At 30.0% G+C, this 23,240-nt stretch overlaps 1 protein-coding gene across 2 annotated transcripts in view; it reads left to right on the top strand.

Moving 5' to 3' along the window:
- The window catches only part of LOC106682510 (protein Malvolio), a 113,857-nt gene that overhangs the window by 19,579 nt on the left and 71,038 nt on the right, over window positions 1–23,240 (top strand). For both annotated transcript variants that reach the window (XM_024359076.2, XM_067045740.1), the window contains one exon: window positions 22,640–22,751. In XM_024359076.2, coding sequence (XP_024214844.1) covers window positions 22,641–22,751 — 111 coding nt within the window. In that variant the 5' untranslated portion in view covers window position 22,640. Of the gene's footprint in view, window positions 1–22,639; window positions 22,752–23,240 lie in introns of those variants that run through there.

The raw sequence follows: 23,240 nt of genomic DNA, 5'->3' as shown, positions 1-23,240 counted from the left end.
ATAATGATTATTTTCTATAGAATAATAGTTTTCATGATATTTGACAAAACAAATTCACGAAATGAATTTTTTTTATAAATATTTGTTTTGGAAAACTTAATTTCAGAAATTATTGAACATACAGATCTCTAAGAGGGCTTAAAGTGAAGCTCATCAAATGCACTATTATGCAGTTTTACGATAGTTTAACGATATTTCCTTTAGGAGCTATTGGTAATAAATCTGAAAATATAACGCGATCTTTTTGAAAAATCTGTCATATTAAGGCTGTGGACCCGTAAATTTTTAACCATATATTTTTTAAATATGTTTACTTTAGAATCCTTCGAAAGAAATTAATTTACACTTGTTTCTAAGTACAGCTATATTTTGAGCTATTTTAAGAGGAATATGAGCCATTTTTACTAAGAATAATATTTTGGCAGCCTTGAAAAATCTTTGATGACCCATCCTTTCGGCTTCAATAAAGTTCCCATTCTGTTGAGAGTAGCTGGACCTCTTTCTTTCTTGAAACACTGTTCAGTTTTTGAGGTGTTGACTCTGTCTGAGACAAGTTTAAATCGAAAAATCTTCGTCTTCAAAATTGTGGTAACTTCGAGTTTCTGGTGCAGTACTGGTTCTTCATGTCTCAAAACCTTTTTTATAATCCTTTTTTGTTGAAATCGGAATGAAAATTACCTGTACAACGACTGTCAATGGCAAAAGCTTTTATACTATTTGACTCTGAACTTGAGCCAGTTGTAACTTTCGTAAAATTTTTTGTCTAGTTATTGAGATAGAGTTTGAACATTTCAGCTATCCCATTTGGTTTTAAAGTTACGGTCATCGCAGGCTTTAATAGTCACTAATTTCGAGTGGACACCAAGAGAAATATTAGTCTTGAACATATAATATTGAACTATAGAAAATAAAATACTGTAGCTTTCTTGGAATGCAATGTGTAGTGTCATACTGCATTGAACACATTCATTGAAATGAAAACACAATCATCTTAGGCCCACTGCCACGTCATCAGTTAAAAGAACTCTCTTCCAATCTCGTACTCCCTGATCCCTAGTACTTTTTTTTTCGGCCAAGACTCCCATTGCGGTCCTATACTGCCTAACCATGGTTGAGGGTCAAAGTTTTTCATATAGTGAGACCACCACTCAACGAAAAAAGTCAGTGCCCTAACCCGGATTCGAACCGGCACCGCCAGTAGACATTAAATTGGGTAAGACTGTGTCTTAATCATTGAATAATTGAGCTAAGAGTGGCCCCTAATACTTGACGTTTCTTTTGTGGATAGAAAAAGGCCTTCGATGCACTTTGCATATATTACTTACCATGCTTCCTAGTTAATTTCTAATTACAATGTGACTTGTAAAACCTGATTGTAAATAAAACTATTATTCATTTCGCTAGTGGGCCTCTAGTCAACTTCACACCCATATAAAATGATAATAGCTTAAATTATTCTTACTGAATAGAAAAGAAAATCGAAATGTTTTAATTTTTTTTTTCTTTTCTAGAAAGTTGTTTATATTAATTTGTTAATATGCTGAGGCGAAAAAACTTTAGTTAGAACAAATTATTATTCTATATATTGTACAACGTTTCGGTATTTACTCCATACTCTTTTACCATGTATCCTAAAATTGTAACAATCAATTTAATGTTATCAACGATTTATTTCTGTAAATTATACGAATATAATTAAAAAATCTTATAATCTATATTAATCGCATATTTGTCAATTGTTTAAATTTGTATTAAAAAATATTATCTTTATATACATATAATTTAAAAAAATTAAAATCACATTATTTAAATAAATTCCTTCACTACTGGTGTATTCACTCATCCCTGTAGTACAAACCAATTAGTACAAGAGTCCAAGAGAAGAAAAAAAGGCAGTTATTTTACCCCAAGTTTTGATTACTTGGTATAATTATTATCGCTACGTATAATTATTAGTCAAAATTGATATGTCTGCCAAGTATAGGTAGGAAAAATAAAAAATGGCGGCTGGTTTCAAAACGTAAAAAATAATTAATGTTTCATTCGGAGTTCTATATCATTATAACCAACAACAATAGAAACTCTAAGAGAGTGTCATTTAAAGTAAAGTAAATGTGCTAAAATGTAAGCCCTAATAGAGCTATTTATGTTCAATAGTTCTCGAGATATAGCTTTTTAAACATTCCATAAAAAGTTAGTTAGTGAATTTATATTGAAAAATTTACGTCTCAAAAACCATTTGATGTAAAGATATCTATCAGCACTCAAATTAAATAGTTTAATGAGCTATAGAGTAGTTTATGACGTTTATATTCGTAGTAGTAGTTTTCATGAAATATGCTAAAATAAATTGATTCATAGTTGTTGAGACAAATTTTTATTTGTCAAATTTATATTCATATGTGAATATCATAAAAACTACTACTCCTACGAATATAAGTGCCATAAACTACTTTATAGGAAGTTAAATTTCCTTTCTTTAGAGAGTTGGCAGATGTATATGCGTCTTATAGGTCTAGAGATATATTTTTTTTAAATCCAACATTTTATACGAACAACAAGAAATTAACATTTTGTGAGTTTATTTTGTCAAATATCATAACAACTACTACTCCTACAAAGATGAAAGTCATAAAATATTTTATAGTAAATTTAACTAGCTTTAATTTGATTGACATCTGTACGTCCAATGTTTTTTGAAATAAAGTTTTTTATAAATCAAACCTGTTGTAACTATAAATAATTTATTTTACCAAGTATCATGAAAACTACTATTCCTACAATGGTAAATACTTTATAGTACAATTATATAGCTTTAATTTTAGTGCTAATTGACATTTGTTCGTCAAATGGTTATTGAGATATTGATTTCTCAAAATAGATTCATTAACTACTGATGTTTCAGTTCATTTTAATGAAATGTTGCTTTTTAAAATGCTATATCTCGAAACTATTGGAAATAAATAGCTTTATTAGGGCTAATATTTATTCTTATATCAGCAAATTTACTCTTCTTTAAGATTTTCTAGTGTTGTTGGTATTTGTTAAGATACAGAGCTCCGAATGAGAAATTAAATTTTTTTAAGGTTATGAAACAGGCGCCATTTTTTATTCTTCCTACCAATACTTGGCAGACTCATCAGTTTTGACAATAATACATAGTTGTCATTAAAGTAATCAAAAATCTGGGAGAGATAACTTTTTTTTTTTTTTCTTCTCGGCTCTTGTACTAAATGTATTAGGCATTACCTCTTTGGACATATCAATATGCTTTTGCGCTGTTTTTTACCTCCTTATTGATATGCTGATATTTAATAAAGTTTTGCTATGTAAGTTAAAAATTATGTTTTGTGCAATTAAAGAACTTTTTTTCTAAATATTTTCACTGATTTTTTATTTTTATAGCCACATTTCATCAACACTAGCATATTTATCATGTCCACATAATGTGTGTTTAAATGTTTTTCCTGTGTTGTTAATATTTTTAGTAATATGAATTGCTTCAAGGATCCTTCTGCTTTTAGTGTTTTGTGTCATGTCTACTATTGTGTGGTTTTCGAAATTAAATTTAGGGTTTTACGTTATGCTGTGGTTAGTACACTGCAATTTATATTTTTGACATTTTTACTGTTTGTGGTGTGTTTTTTAATCCTAGTTTAAAGTTTTTTTTATGTTTCTCCAATGTTTTTACAAAATATTGCAATGGGAGAACAGATTAGCTGTGTCAGTAAACAACATATTAAGGTTGACAGTGAAGAAATCTCCTCACGATAACTGTGATATTATTGTGACTAAATGGATTAAACTGAGATGAAGAGATAGACCGGGGATAAATCGTATTCCGAGAGAATTGTAATTACACATTGTTAAAACCTTTCAACATACTTTTAAAAACTATACATATAGGGGTAATTGTTACATAAATAAAATAGTTTTATCCAAAATGTACTGAATAGTGTTGTTAAAACTATTTATTGGATTTTTTTTGTGTTCATCTTGACCTCCACTCAGAGCACCTTCTTGATTAATTAGACGAAAAGAACTGTTCAATATATGCCATGATAAATATTTTTCGATTCATTAAATTAAAAGTGTGATAAATATGTACAGGGGATAAATTCAAACGAACTAAAAAAGAAACAAGGTTCTAAAAGAATGAAATAACAACTAAGCTTGACAAGTTCGTCTTAAAATTGGATATACAACAATTTTATTTTCACTTACTGATATATGGAATATATACTATGTGTAAGTACTGCGATAGAGTAAAACTTTACCGCGGAAATAAACGTTTTGAGATCCACCAAGTCCAAAAAACCAAGTTGCGCTAACTGGTGTGTGCGTTGTGTGAGAAAAGTCATATAAAATTGAAATTAAGTATTTAGGGGATGTGGATGTGTGGGATGTCACAGCAACTTTTGTTCGTTAAAATGAACCACCCGGAAGTACCAAATTAGAGAATCCATAATACATTTTTTTTTAGTATTTTCTAAAAAAAAAAAATTAAACGATTTTGATTGTGTTCACTAAATCAATGTACAATTTAGTGGGCTTAACAAATAGGTGTTATCGTCATCCAAATAGTCTAGCGGTGTTTTAATTACAATTTTTAAAAAATGTTCTATTATAGTGCCTTTAATTTTGCTTTCTTGAAACAAACAACCAGTTTTCATTGTTAGCAATAAGAAACTATTGATTAATAAAAATATTGAAGAATTTGATAAATAATAATAGGAGAAAAAAGGAAAAATAGATAGGAGTTCCAGTAGGATAAAGACCGCGTTCTCTTCTGATCGCATTGCCGGAACCCTATTTCTCTATATTTTATCTAGCTGTTCGATTATAGGCAAAAACAAAGTCCATATTCGTTATTTTTATCTCAAAAACACTAAAATACTAATTCTACTAATGTACCAAATGTTAATCAGAGAAATAGATATGGAGAAACTTGAGGACATCATCAATAAGAAGAGGCGGCTAATTACATGGAAGACGAGAACCACTGGATTAGTCAAAGTTGAGTGTAATAAGTATGGCAGGAGCAATATCACGACGATTTGGTCTCAGCCAGGCGCGAAGAACGACCAGATCTGTGGAACATTGAATAATTCTTTGAAGCCTGGAGAAATGTGTTACCTGTACGTTGGGAACGAAACCGTTTGAGAGAAGATCAAGCGGCGTGATGAACACATAGGAATGGACAGAACATTCGCCCGATGCAAGCTGATGGTAGAAACCCTTCGGGAGGCTGAACGCCTTATGGAAGTGACTGTAGCATATATTGAGGGCAAAACAAATCACCGGAATCTCGGAGACTCTGCAAGCGCTAAAGAGAAAGTACCATTGGTGGGGGGTGAAGAAGACAGACATCAAAAGGGAAACACATACTGCAGATGCACGACTCAACGATCTACAGGTCAACACTTGCACATGGAGAGGATTTAAATGGACCACCTTAATTAAATAAAACGGAGTTCCATCTGATCAGATTCAGGCTGCGAATTCGACAATACCATGATTCGAAAAGAAATGAAGGATCTGGACGTATCGTGTAATCTCAACACACGAGAGCACCCGAAGAGTAGAGGAAGCATATAGCCGCTTCATGGCACTTTGAGTGGCCAACTTCGATTATATCAGGTCGATCAGGGACTAGAACCTGACGTCGTAATACCTAAGGCGATACGAGAGTCCATTCAGAAAGATAATTATAAGGGAACACAATATTGTTACAGTAGGAAGTATCAGAGAACCCAAAAAGAGGAGAACTGTTCATATTGAAGAGTTAAAACCTGCATTGACAATATAAAAACTGGTGTGTTGTCATATTGCTAGCCACCACTAGATTAGATTACAGAAAAGTTAGTTATTACTTCTATTTATTGTTTTTGAATTTTGTAAATATTGTCCTTTTCATTTTTACTTGTTTATTTACTGTATGAAGAGTTCTCTTATTTTTTTTTTAAATTATGTATTTTGAGTTGTTTTTTTTAAAATGATAATTGTATAGGATTTTTTTTATTGTAAATAGTTTTTGTATGCTGTTTGAATTGTTATATTGTACAGTATTAGTTTACGAGTATTATTCGTAAACTGGTGGCGGGGAGTTACGGTTACTTCAATGTCAGCTGACTAAGCGAGATCAGCTATATTGCAGTATTTTGCAGCAGTATAAGCGTGTGAGATCCTATTGCTTCTTCTGTTTTTTAACATTTTGCTTCCACCGATACTTAATTCACGTATATATGGGGAGTGGGTAGTTCATCGGTAAGGCAATGGACTACTAAATCCAAGGACCTGGGTTCGATCCGACAGTAGGAGATAATTAATATCAGTTACCTGTATAAGTAGAGTCAGCACTGTGAGTTTGGGAGACCTCTAGTGTCCACTCCGCCTTCTAAATTGGACACCCTTGATTGAGTAAATATATATAATTTGCAGTTTTTTTTCTATTGGTATTATTGTAAATTTAAAAATTATGTAGAATTGGGCGTATACAGCAACTATTCAAGTGTAACGAACCTAACTTTAGTTTCAAATTTCATCTTGGATCACAGTGAAAACCTTGAAAACTTTTTTGACTATGGTAGAAGTTGTCCCAATTACGGAAGTTTCGAGTTAAATCAGGCAATAATTTATCTTGGGGGAGTTTGTTTTGTAAGTTGGACCGAACCCTGATTAAGAACTGGTTCCGATCATAAATCTTGTTCATTTCGTTTTTCATATGACTTGGGGGGGGGGGGGAGGCAGCTTGTCGATAGTCAGAGCTATTACATTTATAATTGCATCTGCTATAACTATATCAATCTTAATTTTTTAACAATAGACATCTTCACTTTATCAAAGCTTTTTTTTTCCTAAAATTAATTAATGTAATAAATTAATGTAATAGAGTGAAAAATGCTTTATTTTCAAATTTTTATTAAGTAGATGCATATATATTTGTCTGTGATGGGATATAATAAGCCAATTTTTATTTGATATCTGAGGTTGTATATTCATTAATTGAACACTATTGAAAATTAAATATCAATTAATATATAGATAGAGTGATAAGACGTTAACTATAGTGACAAACATGGAAACAGCTGACTAGTTAATACTGGTCCGATTTAGACGATTTTTACTTATTCGTTTAGACAATTTGACTATTTATGATATTTTCATATATTTATGCTACATAAAATAGGAACAGTTTTTATATAATAACCCAGGTGCTTCAATATTAGTACTGTATTGAAACAATCAGACGACTAATCAAAGTGTAGTAGATATTTTAGTAAAGATTTTTTAGCAGGGAAACAAAGTTGATATTCGTTTTTAGTACCTCGAGAAACCCTTACGTACCAATTTAAAAAAAAAAAAAAAAAAAGGAAAATAATTTTTTTAACCCATAATTTTTGCCTTATAATTAATGGAACTTTGATTTTTTTTTGAAAAATATAATAATATAAATATCTTCTACACGACTCAACCGATCTTTACCAAACTTGGGATTGGTTTAGGGCTCTACAAACTAATAAAAAGGGAACAGACTGAATCTAATTAAACAAATTAAAACCAGAGATAAAAATAAAACGTTTGAATTTTTTTTTTTAAACTAATATTTCGCTCTTGTATGTGCATCAAATCTAAATTTTGTTAATTTAAGTTAAAAGACATTCGGTATTCCAAATGTTGTTCTAGAGTATGAATTGGATAAAATGCAGAGGAGTTATGAAAGATTAAATGAAGAATGGTAACATGAAAACAAAATTCTCCAAATAAATCGAGGAGAAATATTTCTAATTTTTAATTAATAATTATGATAAATTGTGTTTGAGGCTTTCGGATGAAACTTTTTTTTTTAATTTTATTTAATTGATAGATATCACAATCTGCCAAACTATTGTGAACAATAGATAATAGTGATGAATGATCACATTCATTAATTATCAAATTAAATTAGAATGAAAATAAATAATTGAAAGAAATAAAAAAAAAAAAGTACATAAAAATAAATAAAATCCCTCTTAAAATATATACAAATAGAAGAATAAAGAAAATGTACATAATCAAACTATGTGAAAAAAAAAATAAAAAACGAATATGATTTGCTTTTTTCTAATAAATATTTTTTGATCCACTTTACTCAAATCCTTATTATGTTTTTTCAATTTTTAGTGAATAAAAAATTATTTTATAGAACCAGTAATATTTTTTTCTAATTCTTCAGAAAGAGAAAAATCGATTGACACATAATAACCATAAAAAAATTTATAATTTTTGAGCTACTCACCAAAAAATGCATAATTTTGTCAATATTTTTTTTTCAACCAAAAAATTGGATCAGCCTATTATTATTATTATCTTTCCGGGAAAATCCTGAAAATTTATTGGAAAGCACCAGAAAAACGGTATGGTAGTGCATAAAGTACGGAAAAACAAATATTGATTTTGTTATATTAGATTGTTATTAGCAAACTATATTATCTAATTTATTTTATTCTATTGTATTTTCATTTATTTTATATTTAAGACATTACTCTTGTGGCATCCACACTCTCTCTTAAGGGGATACGTTGTTCTGAGGAAATAGGACCTCTATTGCTGGGATATTTGGTGTATTTGTCCAATTCAAAGAAAAAACTTAAGTCTCAGAAATTTTTGGTAGCGGATTGACGAAACGATACTGCAAGGAAGAGGACATGAATATCATTTATAGTAAAAGAAGCAAATTCTGGGTTTAAGTATAGATCAGCCTCTAACCACTCAAACTCCATAGTTTCTAATCTTGCATCCTTTTCCATTCCTGACAATCCTCCGAGGCGCCTGAAAAGAAGATGGCCACGAGACCAGCTAATTTAAAATGTCATTAGAGTGCTACTAATGGGTAGTTTCTCTACACGCCTGTAACATTCCAATTTAACTTAGATCAGATTTACTAAAAGTATTATAATGTACAGTTGTAAATACCAATAAATAAATATTAAATAAAAAAAATGAGTATAGATCAGAAGAACGAAATATTTGCAAGGGTGGTAACTTTGGAAGAAGTGAGCCCCACAATCATATTAGAAGACTTAAAACTCACTATTGGAGGACTTCGATATTTAGATATATACTCCATCTGATGATTCTTCAATGAATGACAAAGACCAATTCTATAAAGACCATGGGAAGACAATATGTAAAATAAGAAATAAAAACAAGACAATAATAATCATGGGTGACTAGAATAGAATGCTCAGGAATAGAAATGGTAATAAGATCTTACGGTTCCTTGGGATTATGGAGAGGAGAAACTACCAAAATCGATAGTTGATGCAGACTTATTGACTTTTGAATTAATCAATATATAATTATAAAAAATTCTCTTATAATAATAACACATTACTTAACATTACATTTGAAGAGAAATACTCGGGATGCTTTGTTTTGTAACTTTATACTATATCGGTCGGGACCGAAAATGTTAGTGCCACAGGTCAATTGCATAACTTTTGCAACGAGTATAGGGGTGTATAATGGTTTAGTCTTTAAATCCAGAATAGTATTCTGACACTATACGATTTATTTTCAATGCTCTCACAATATTAGATAATTACCAAGTGTTGATTATTATAGCATTTTATTGCATTGTTGACTAATTGAACAACATACCTATGCAACTCATCTTAAACCTTCTCTTATAGTCAGAAGTTGCTTTGAAAGTAATAAGTTTCTTAGGGTGTAAGTGGTTTGTTTTGAAAATGTGTTTATGTGCAGTACTTAGGTTGAGTACGTTTACTTGTTTGCCAAGATGAACTTGGCAGATTGTTATCTATGCTTGAGTTTGAGTGCTTTTAATCAAAGTTTTTGAATCCTTACAAGGAATCAAAGATGTGTACTGATTTCCTTATCATGTCTAGTCACTTCACATATCGAGTATTAATATTGTACACATCAATAAATCTTGTTTTTGCTTCTTCGCAACCGAAGGTAGGAAAGATTTCTATTTGTACTGGAAATGAAAAATATTATGATCGGAAATATTCGCTCACATTGTACGTTTCAACTATCAAGAACCTTTTTGGTTCCGTGTCTGTCCTTCTATAATCTAATTTGAGTTTGGAGATAAATTAAACCATTAATTCGATTTTGATAATGAATTAATTAATAGAATTCAATATTATTTTCAAATTGTGTGGATTCGTACACAGTTGTCCTATATTGATTTCATGATTTACGTTTAATACTTTTGCTTACTCATGCATTTATACATGTATTTTCCTATTTAAGAATTAATCACGTACCGTCCATTTCATTCCCTTACTTATGTGCAAATGCAATTTTTATTTATTTTTTAATATTATATAAGGCAATCTGCAGCTATGTTGATGCTTGCCAAGGCATAATGACTGACCTTCAATCTTGGAAACATTCCTTATATCATTATTTTCTAACAGAAACTGAAATATTATTATTAGAATAATTGATGTAATGAAGAAGTAAATTACAAAAAAATGTTAAATATATTCGTGCATATTTCTTTTATTTAAATAATAAAATGTTTTAGGAATGTGAGGGCTATTAAGCTGGTAACGTTTAGTAAAGTTACCAATTGGTATGGGAGTCCGGTGTCAATTGCTTGCAGTCTGTAATTATGTGTTTAACAGTAATTGGTACGTTAACATTACACTGTTAACATGTTAGTCTAGGTGATCCTGATAGTAGCAGATATTCCTAGCTCAGTCGAGTGCGTCCTAAGTTAATATAGCTAGTACTACTTCTTACCGTCTGTTTTGGATCGATGACTTCCGTGTAAGTACTGTATATTTAATCTCTCTTAGTTTGTTTCTATTGGTCCAATTTGTCTGCCATTTGCCATAATATTTGTGTTCTCATCAGAGCAGAAAGGTCGTTGTGGGGGAAATCTAAGCAGTCCGATAGTGGGATCAATGATGCTGCTTTTGTCACTTGGTCAGCTTCACAATTTCCCGAAATCTCTCCGTGTCACTTAATATTTCGAGTCAAATTTAACTTCAAAATTAGTTGAAACATGACAATGATTGAGTCAATGACAATGGACTCATAGTCCATAAGTAGTAGGATGTTATTTTTGATTGCTCTATAATAGGCCCCATGTAACCAACTAAGCCAATTGCTGTCAACTCTGCGGTAAATGAATTGCTTTCAGAGGGAAGTCTGGTTTCGACATGATAACTTAATAATTTAACACTAAGATCTCCGATAAATTAAATTTCTTTGACACAAATAAATTTCTATAACTATATTCGTAATGTTCCACAATTTTAGCTTAAATCAGAGGAGTGTGAAGATTAGAGCAGTTCTGGCACGATATTAATTTGTAGTAAATTCTAACCACTATTTCGCTTACGTATGATGTATGTATTTTATTTATGCACAGATGTATTTTATTTCAGTTTCGAAGACGGTATAGCTCGAAGTCGGAAAATGTATTTTTAAATTGTATATAATAAGTTTGGAACAAAGGCGGTTTAAAATGTGATATCTGCTTGTCAAAAAACATGGATATATTTTCCCTTAGTTCAAATATTAATTCCTTGGAGGGGCAGATTGTGTTAGTAATGTTAGTTTAAATATTTATTTGTAATAATAGGATACCAGAACATATTTGGTTGGTCTCATGGCTAATAGAATGATGTCATATCTGGTGACGTCTTCACCGCCGGAGTGACGTCTTCTAGCTTCTCGGTGCAGGTTCGGCAGTTGGCGAAATGGTGAAAACCATGAAATCACTTAGTGGTGTCGTAAGACGTGTTTATTCCTCAGAGGCTGGCCAACATGTCCTGGACTCTGGCATGATGGTAGGGGCAGGACAGGTCCTAGCTTGCATGGTGCATTGTTAGGGGGGCATTGCAGTTGCGGCGTCTTCGGGGTCTTCTAGTGTCCGCGGCAAGGGGGGCATCAGAAAATGAGACCCCCAACCCCGACTTTATATAAGATCAATAAAGCACCGGAAAATTCGGATTATGTAAATCTGACAATAAGTGTAGACATTAAATTTATTAAATTTTCATTGACTAATTACGCTTACTCGTACGAAAAACTATTTTCCACGATACACTTTTATTTAGTTACGCAGATTTTATTTTTGAATGCCAAATCACCAACCTTGTAATATAGGTAATCGTAATTACTTAATAGTGATATACAGAAAAAGAATAATTTTCAGAAGGAGCGATGTTCAGAAAATAAAGAATTTAATAAACTTCATGCTAGAAAAAGCTTTAATTCACTATTGGTTAACTGACAATGGGCCGGCTCCTGTTTTTGAAAGCTCCGAGAATTGGTGCTACTAACAAAATAGAAAGACGTATGGATTTGAGGAATGGGTAAAAACTTTTTTTTTTGTGTGGTAAAGTAATATTTATATTTCTTAAAAATACTTGTCAAATTCTCCTAATTGAAACACGAGTGATACCCTCGAATTTATCGCAGAAAGCTGAAGAAAAATGGTAATAATTAAGGTGTGTTTAAAAATATTAAGCTTATAATGCATGCTGTAGAAATAGAATTAGTATCCTTTAAAAATATACTTCTTTCTTTTAACAATGAGCTGACAGAATGTTTCTTTTTAAAAAAATAGTGTTTAGTTTCACAGAGGGTTTAATATTGATAATATGTAAAATTGAATTTGTTACTTTTTATAATTACTAGTCCCCACTGACTTTTATATACCAATATACATGGCTCTTAAATACCAGTTATGTGGCTGAGAGAGAAGCGGTGGGATCTCTGGGAGTCCTTATTTTCCTTCTATATGAGGGGGGAAAAGTGTGACTCAGAGCTCACTAGACTGAATGTAAATATTCTATGTAGATGAGAGTTTGTCAAATGTATTTCGTCTTTTTTTACTATGAATTAATTTTCTTCATCTGAATATAAATCGTTCTGTAATTTTTTTTTTTGGTATATTGTTATTATTTTTTTTTCTTCATTTTAGATTTAAAATTTTGTATGAATGAATACTTAAAACTCGAATACATATTGTCCTTGATTATAGGAATTTGTATTATTATTCTCCAATAAAAATTATAATGTTTGGAGGATACTGAAAATAGGAGGAAGATATGGCAACTAAATTAAAATTATCTGTAATACCTCCAGCCACCGGTTATATGGGGTTTGGGGATAACACACATATAGACTGTTAAACACATCCGATTATCCAATATTATCTTTCTGTGAATCACATTAATAGATGACGAATCCTCCGTTCCTTCATTACAAGGCCATGATTCATTTCGCTTTCTTTGTTTTGGTGAGGAAGTTCAGTTCTGCCATCAGGGAAACGAGGTGGAGCGACATCCCGCAGGTTCTGCTACAAATTTCTGTTTTATTTCTTAGTCAGATGATTATTGGAAACTATTTCATCAGTATAATTTGAAACCTGTTCATTTTGGTATTGCAAATAGTATTCTTGTTGACTATGTTCAGTTAAATCAAGAAATGTTTAAAATCCACTGTAGGGCAATAAAGATTATCTGATTTGGTAGTGTTGTAGGTTATTTAAACTTTCGCGGAAAAGAAAGAAAGAGGCGTGACATAAATAAAAAGAAGTTCTAATCTCTAGTAGTGTTATAAAGAATTTAATGATAATGTAATAAAGAAAAATTTTGTTGTATATTATTTATTAAAAAATAATTTCTTTTTTATATAATATAGTAGTAAGTTTCGTTTTTATAAAACTTAGGCCTACGTTTTTTATTTCTGACAAATATAAAATAGCTGTATTATTTTTTACCTGGCTCTGGCTCATAGAACAGAATAAATGTAATTCGGAACATTCGTTTTGACGGTGACTTTTTTTTATTTGTTAATATAACATTTATTATATTATCAGTAAGCAGATATTGATTGATTGGCGAAAATTTAAGGGAATTCAAGGCCAAATTTGGCTTATCTCAATTAAATGTGCAAAAAAATTATATAGATAAAGGCAAGGTAACAGACCATACCGGGTGAAAAATAGGACTCAGCCAGCTGGGCCTCAAGGGAACATTTCTCAAAGTATTCAGGTTTTGTTGTTTTTTTTATTGAAAAATTCTATTTAACAATAGTTTTTATATTGTTAGCTTTTCGTTTTGATAATTCACTGAAACTAAATATTTTTATAGTAAATATAATAAATATGTTATATTCGGTAGTGTATACTTTTAGAATCTCCTACTATGTTAGTATTATTATATATTTTATTTTATACCAGATCGACCTGGTGGGCCTTACATGGTTGATATAAGCGTTATATTATATATGTATTTTTTTTAACAGTTGATTATGAGGGGTATAGTCTCATACAAAAGACACCCCTAACTATAAATAATGTTATTATTAAAAGAAGAGAAAAATAAAATAAAATAAATAGATAAGAATAATGCTTCTTAATAAAAGAGGAAAGTAAAATTAATAACAAGAAATAATGATATTGGTACACTTAAATAAAACAAACAATTGCCCTCTAATAGTGAAAAGAAACAAGTTAATTTGAAAAAGGGACGAGAGAAGAAAATAGAAAAACAAAAATAATAACGAATAAATAAAATGAGTAATAATAAAAAGTAAAATAAAGGTAGTGTGACAATGAATTAATTTTATATTTATTAAAATTTATAACAGAATGTCCGGCAGCAGTCTGGACTTAAGTCTTCGGGTTGAGGTTAGGTTTCCCAGGTTATAGGTCACTGCTCCTTTAACTTTCGGCAACTGGGAGTGGAATTTTTTGATGTAATCCTCTATTGACTCCATATGTAATTCGCGATTCTACTATGTTACTGAAAATGCATTTCAGTCTCCCCGAAATGTTTTCCAAAGTTGAAAAGATGGTTGGGGGTGTGTGTAGGGAATAACATAATTAAGTAAAAACTTATTGATTAGTGTCAATTTCGTTTAGGCCAGAATTTCATGCCTTCATCTGAGCTAAGAAAAAAAAACAAGATAAAAACCATAATGAATAAAAGGAATTACAAAATAATTATAAAATAAAAGACAATATAATAGATATATAGTGTTGAAAGAAAATGTATAGTATAAGAATTATAAGAAGATAAAACCTATAGTATAATTCTTCTATTTCTATGATACACTTCCTTTCAACACTATTTATGTTGTATTTCTAATTATTCTGCCATTTCTTTTGTACATTATGATTGCTATCTTATTTTTTTGTTCTAAGCACTGATGAAGGTTTGAAATTCTGGCCGAAACGTTAGGACTATTAAATGAGTTTTTACTTATTTACCGCACATATATAACACATACCATGTTATCCTCACATATAACTATCACTTATTATTTTTTCAAAATTCGTTCAGAAATATTATATCGTCGGCAAATGAGTGAAGTCACATAAAGGCTAATCCTAACTATTGAGAAGAGGAAAAAAAAAACCTTCAGAAAATTAAACTTTCATTATACTGAGTTTTTTAAAAATACTATGTACAATTAATATGATATCGGGTGTAAAAAATTAACAATTACTTGTTTATGTTTATACAATATAAAATAACTCAATATTAAATCTTTTTCAATATTCTTGGTTATTACACTTTTACTAATCATATGAGAAATTCTAGTGGAAAAATTAGAAAAAGTATTATTTTTTTTTTTTTTAGATTATGATATTTTGAGTTTTCATGGTCTTTTTGCATGATATAATGCGATTTGGGTGTAACACTAGAGGGAAATTGATAATAATGTGTAGGAAAGTAGAAATAACACTAATTTTAAATTGGTGATACTTGTTTATTTATTTTTTAAATATAACATCACTGTATAGTTTTAGCTAAGAAGCTAAAATAGGATAAATGCTCGCTAAATTTCAAGTACATCCTAAAATAATCGTTAGCTGGTGAATAAACGTTCATCAAATTTATATTTGATTTTTTTTTTAAATTTTAACAATTAACATATGCAATAATTAAAGCTAAGAACTAAGATATTTTCTGTAATAAAGATATAATTTTTTTAAAAATTGTTCAGTCACCTCAACGGGCTGGTTCTTTTGATTTCCTTAACTTTTGCTTTATCGACTGAATTAAATCTAGATAAATCGCCATGGTTTTTTGGGACTTCGTAGAACATTACAAATAAGGATGGGTATAAATACAAAAAAAAATATATTTTTTTAAGATATCACAGTCTTCATCAAATCGTACAGTTCAAGAAGAAAAGATAATTTAAAGGAATTTATCTACATTCCTGTTAGTGACTGAGGTTTATAAAGATGTCATAAACATATAAAAGTCGAGTAATTTTTGTCCCTATTATATCCCTTTTATAAACATTATAGAAGTATTAAACGTCCTCCTAGGGTTATATTATTAATATTTGAAAACTAAAATTGAAAATAAAATGAGCCTTTATATCGAGACAGAGCAGTGAGCAATATGAAGCAGTTTCAAAACTTCAAAGTGAAAAACCACTTCACCAAATGAATGCACTAATGAAATCCTATATAGCCCGTTGAAGTATCCATCCAAAAGGTCTCTGTTTTGCCAGCTAGAGTAACTGTCATCTAGACGGGTCTCAGTTCTGGATTGTTAGTATAAACAAAAGTTATAACATGTTCCTATAGAAACATATTATTTGCCAAGTGTTGATTAAACGTTGCAAGGGCGACAATCAGCAAACATATTAAATTGGGATGTAAACATTCCTTGTGTGCTGTAAACTGGTTGAAATACAGAATATTCCGTATTAATTTGAACTTGATTTGACATTCAGCATTTATTACTATTGCATGTGTCTTGTTGTACCACTTAAATACGAAATGTTATCTTGAATATTGCCATTCAACAACTCCATTCTATACATAACCTTATTCAAGAATTAGGACCCCAAAAAGACAAACGTTTGTATGCACAATTTTTGTTGTTTCATTCTGTACATTATTTTCAATGGACAGTTAATTACTTTTGTTATCAACCTAGAAAAAACAAAAAAAATAAATGGAACCATTTGAATTATAGAAAAATAAATATTTAACGTCTTTAGTCTGTCCGCTTGTAGGTAAGTAACGATTTTTTAGCGTACCGAATGACCGATTATCAAGAAGAAATGTAATACGGGACTGAGAGATTTTCGAGTAAATTCTTGAAAACAAAATACAAAGAAGTATAAAAAAAAGTTTTAATTATGTAGCCAGTCGGATGAATTAAAATAATAATAAGAGTTTAAAATGCAAGCTTTATTATGTATTGCGGGGAACGACTTACATGAAGACATATTTTGAATAATTTGTACAAGAAGTTATGTTCTTTAACAAATAAAAAAAATATATAAAATTTTGGTTACAAATAAATGTTTATTTTTTGTTTTATTTTTTAATATTTAAAGTTATACGTTATAGTTTTATATATTTTTCCCCCTCTCACGCTTTTTTATTTTGTTAACATTTTCGGCATAAATGTTTTTGGTAGTGGGATATGACGCTTGACTGGGCATCAGCACATTGTTGTAATTAAACAATATCCATAAATATTATTTTTTTATTCTTCTTAGCACTCTTAATCATCTTCCAGCGGTGGTCCACCTTTTCTTTAACTTCCAAGTTAGAAGTGGACTGGACTCACTGCTGTTTTTAACATGACTGGTGATTGGGCTGGAGAAGCATTGGGAATAGTACAAGAGCCCAAGAGGAGAAAAAAATCAGTTATCTCACCCCAATTTTTGAATACTTTAATGAAAACTATGTATAATTACTAGTCAAAATTGACGAGTCTGCCAAGTATACGTAGGGGGAATAAAAAATGGCGGCTGTAAATTTGCTAAAATATGAGCTAGAGAAATATAGTTATTTATATAGTTATTATGTTGAAATAGAGTAATTTACATTAAATAGTTCTCGAGATATAGCTTTCTAAAAAGCAACATTTCATAAAAATGTTTTACAGAATGTATTGAAAGATCAGTAGTTAGTGAATTAATTTTGAAAAATCTATATCTCAAAAACCATTTGACGTACAGATGTCTACTGGCACTCAAATTATAGCTAGTTAAATGAGCTATAAAGTAGTTTATTACGTTTATTTTCATGAAATTTGGTAAAATAAATCTATAGTTGTCATATTTTGACGAAAATACCACGTCAAGAAACGCGAGGATTTAGACCTCCATGGTCTGTTGCCCAAATAATAGTAATAATAATAGTTGAATGCTAATATACATTTGTACATCGAAAGGTTATTGAGAGATTTCTCAAAATAGGTTCACGAACTACTAATATTTCAGTAGATTTTATGAAATTTTGCTTTTTAAAAGGCTATATCTCGAGAATTATTGGACGTAAATAGCTCTATTATGGCTCATATTTCAGCAAATTTACTCCTCTTTAAATAACATTCTTTTAAATTTTCTAGTGTTGCTGGTAGTTTTTAAGATATAGAGCTCCGAATGAAAAATTAATGTTTTCTTTTAAGGTTTTGAAACAGCCGCCATATTCCCCCTACGTATACTTGGCAGACTCATCAGTTTTGACTAGTAATTTTACATAGTTTTTATTAAAGTAATCAAAAATTGGGGTGAGATAACTGGCTTTTTACTTTTTTTCTTCCCGGCTCTTGTACTAGAATTCTACTATAAGAAACGCTGGTAGGGTAAAGGACAAAGATGGTGTCTGACAAATTAGTGTGTATATTGCACTCATAAACTACAGACCTAGTTTAAGATCTTACCATTTGGTCAAATTGGTCAAGTTATGCTCATTCCACGCAGACTTTCATGTTTTATTATTAATTATATTATAAAATATATCACTGAGTTATATGTTACTATAACATTAATTACTATTGCTATTGATAACTGAACTGCAAGAGGGCCCACGCCCCAATGCGCACTGCCATCGCTTTACTACATAAATCACTTTGATCATATCACAATACTTTTTAGGAGTAATAGGAAAAACAAAAGTGAACTAAAATTTTGAGTATTTTTCACTCTCAAAAGCTCTCCATAAGATGGGTTTGTTAGAATTTTTTTATACGTTTAATGTATAACAAAAAAAAAATGGTGATACTCCACCTTTTGCATTTTATTTTTAAATTTATTTATGTATTCAAGTTTAATAGAAATGGTTTAAATTAAATTGTAGGTAAACAATTCAATAGTCTGACTAATACTTTTCATAATACTTTCATTATTAATAAAGCTACTAACTATAGTTAAAAAAACTAAATTGCAGATTTCAATTGCATTGTCTGACGTTGGTCCAATTCTAACTAAGCATGCCTTTTCATGTTTCATTCCAGAGTTAATTGAGTTTTTTCCCTGCTTAGCCGCAAAGCTGCTTTGGTACGTTCTACAATTAACTTGCAATTATCGATTTAAACAGGAAGGCTTTGTGGATAGAGCGAAGTACTTCCCCCTCTCTTTCTGTCTTTAAATTAGAATTTACGCAATTCCGGTTAAACGATTTTTTAATGGCTGTTCTTTAGTGTTTTTCTTTTACAACTTGAGACCAAAGTATTTGTCATTGGTGAAAAATATTTGTCTGTTAGTGTTACTTAATATTATTGAATTTGATAACTGTATTTAACAGAACTAGAAAATCAATTATCGTAAAGAAGATATTTTTGACGTGTCAATAATGGCTATGACAGTTTTCGAATGATTTGCAGTGGTTTTAAAATTTCATTATAGAGCTGTAAGTTGACTAATTTGTGAACAAGATTCGATTGGAATCCATCTTATGCTAGCAAAATGCCATGGTAGGCACTCTGATAATTAAGTTGAAAACTACGAAGTTGGGACTGAAGAGGAACTTAGAGCCCAAAGAGTATGAAAGCGGTCTGCTATTGATTCACTAACTCTCTATGACATGGAGAAGTAGGAGTCAAAAGCTAATCCCAAAGAATCAAAGATCACTTTAACTCTTTGGAACCTCATTTACTAAAGTTGTACCAGACAGTAACCAAGATATTTTTTATTAATCCATAAATCGTACATTGTTTGTATCAGACGTTTACTGTATTATTTTGTATGTGATATTACCGTACTTAGTAGTCGAAGGACTTTAGTAATATTCATGCATAAGTTTCAGCTTAATAATTCTCGATAGTAAAGCAATGAGAAATGTTATTCCGAACTATGAACTGTGAATAACGAATAAGTTTTATTACTGAATTCAGTATTTATCCACAAAATTTTATTCATCATTTTTTATTTTAATATTTCTGTTCTATACATTTGTCTTCCATAACGCGTCTGCATAAATAACTTCTCTTTCTTCCTCCATTTCTCCATTATTTTAATTTAAGTCAATTTTAGGCATTATTAATAATACTATCATAACTTTTCTATTGGCATAACTTAGAATTGGGCGCGGAACAGAATATGCTTTACCCAAACTAGCCACGATAGAATTGTACGCATCTAAGAGTTTTGATATATATGTATATGTGTGTTTACAATTTTTATGTCTCTCAAAGTAACCAATTAAATTGAACAGAAAACATTTCAAACAAACAACAGTTATATTAATAAAGAAATTAAAAAATTAATTTTCATTTTTAATAAGGAAAAAACAGAAGGATTTTAAAAATACAATTTACTCCTCTTGTCTTCCTTTTCACCGTAATACTGGAATAAACTTCTTTATATCAAAAACATTTAGGTTATTTTATCCAAAGCGGAATATAGTACAAAATATTGGTATTTCTATTGAACAAAATTAATTCTAATATGACTAGCACCAATAAAACTAAATATTTTCTAATTTGCCATACTGCCCTTAGTTATCAAGTTTAGATCTTTCATTCGAAAATTAGGTTGAAGGTTGAACGATTTTTTAAAAAATTAAAACTTAGACTCAATTAGGAAAAAAATATCATGTTATTTAGGGTATATTTTTATTAATATTTATATACAAATATGTTATACATTATTTATGGAATAAACCTGCAGGTGTCACTGAATGGAGTGGTAAATCAGTTTTGGGTTATCTAAATTATGTTATATATTATTTATTTCACTATCGTCCCTATTTTGTATTTTTTTTTTTTTTTTTGTGATTTCAATATAGATGGAATAAGCATACAGGTTTAACGGAAGGCGTGTTGAATGGGCTTTTAGTTATCTAAATTATGTCTTACATTATTTATTTCATTCACTGTCGTCTTTATTTTGTAGTTTATTTATTTTTTTATTATGATTTAAATAAAAATATTGGACGAATCTATAGGTGTCACAGAAGGATATGGTGAATTAATTTTTTTTTAAGCTAAATTACGTATTTGTTTCACAATCGTCTCTCTATTTTTTATTTTAGACGTTTTTTTATGATTTCAAGAACAATATGAAATAAATCTACAGGTGTGACCGAAAGGGATGTTGAGTCAGGTTTTGGTTATATAAATTGTGTTATATATTTTTTATTTCAATATTATTTTGTATCTTATTTTTTTTTTTGTTATTGTAACAAAAATTTGGTATAAACCTGCAGGTGTAACGGAAGAAATATTAAATCAGTTTTTAGTTATCTAAATTGTGTTTTACATTATTTATTTTTCCATCGTCTCTATTCTTGATTTTAGATTTTTGTTTATGATTTTAAGGAAAATATTAAATAAATCTACAGGTGTGACCTAAGGGGTTGTTGAATCAGTTTTTGGTCAAATAAATTATATTATATATCATTAACTTCACAATTATACCTATTTTGTTTTATTTTTATGCGATTTTAACAAAAATTTGGAATAAACCTGTAGATGTAACGGAAGGAATATTGAATCAGTGTTTGGTTGTCTAAATTATTGATTATTTATTTCACTATAGTTTACATTTTTTTTATTATAATAAAAACATAGAATAAACTGCAGATATCACAGAAGGGATGCTGAATCAGTTTTTAGTTAATTGAATAGATTAATCATGTCTAGATTTTTATGTTTTTGAAGAAATAGAAACTATGTTTCAAGGTTAACCTTTAGGAAATGTAGTTCTTTGACTATAAGATTAACTCAAGAAGACTTTCAGTTGTGACTTTGACAGTTTCTTGAGTGGTAAGTTCTGTCGGAGAGAAACTTCCTGACTAGCCAAAGCCAAGACTTACAAACTACCGAAGCATCAGCACCTTTGAAGTAAATTAGAAGCGTCTTGATTACTTTTGGTGGATTTTACTGAAAGAAGTTTGCCTTTCGAAATCAATCTATCTGTTCGCTAACGATTATTATACGTGATTGGTTGAAATAGATGAAACTTGTGATTACTTGATTAATAATCGTAAAAACGTTTGTTATTACGTTTATACTGATTGTTTGTGTGCAATACAATAACTATAAATATAACTCTTTATAACTGCAATTTATTCTGATTAATCATATTATATACTTTTTAATGTGTCATATTAAATACAACCTTGAAGCCTTAAGAATGGGATATTAGCCTTAATTAACAAAGAAGGTTATTATGTTGGAAATAGGAACGTGTATTTACACGATTCAATTATCGATTTGGCTCTAGCTAGACCAATTAGCGATATTGTACTAATCTTAATTTAATGTTCGTTAAGTGATTATATCTATATTGAATCTACAAACCAGGTTTTCAATTTTTTACAATTATGTATAATATATCATGTCTATATAAATTTAATAATAATAAAATAACGACAAAATATTAATTTGTGACATTGTTTCAGGATGGCCGACCAAAATGGCTCGGAACAGCCTTCGAAGATGGCCAGGCTCCATGAAAAAGATTCCGATAACGAATTACTAGACGTCAAAGTAGAGATTCCTGAGGACGAGTCTGTAAGTATATTATTCTTTAAATATCGTCACTACAAATTTAGTTGTTTATGTGATATAAATTATATTTTGACTAGTTAAAGATGCGTATAACCCGCCCATCATACGTTGAATTAAACGGGGTTTATTGTTTTTTTTTTTGGCCCCCTATTCGAACTTTCGGTCATGTCTGGCTATACGTACACTACTGCAGCCAATAAGTGACTCATTATTAGAGACTAAACTATTAAGCTAGGGAACAAAAGATGAAAATCAGATCTCTGCTAATTAATGATTTTTACAACATGACGAAATCAGACGAATGGGTTATCTGACCTATTACAAAATTTATTTTAGCCAGCACCTCAAGATTAAGCTTTATTGTATGGGTACGCTAAGAAATAATAGTTGACCCTCCCGGGCTACATAAAAAAAAAAATAACATTAACTCTTTTTTAAGGCTTAAGCTTGTATTTAAATGTTTTAAAATATAATTAAATAATCATACAACAT

Source organism: Halyomorpha halys, unplaced genomic scaffold (genome assembly GCF_000696795.3).
Source record: "Halyomorpha halys isolate HHAL.00 unplaced genomic scaffold, Hhal_1.1 Scaffold420.1, whole genome shotgun sequence".
Classification (NCBI taxonomy): Eukaryota; Metazoa; Arthropoda; class Insecta; order Hemiptera; family Pentatomidae; genus Halyomorpha; species Halyomorpha halys.
The sequence above is the reverse complement of the archived record's forward strand: the minus strand, read 5'-3'. Positions and strand labels throughout refer to the sequence as shown.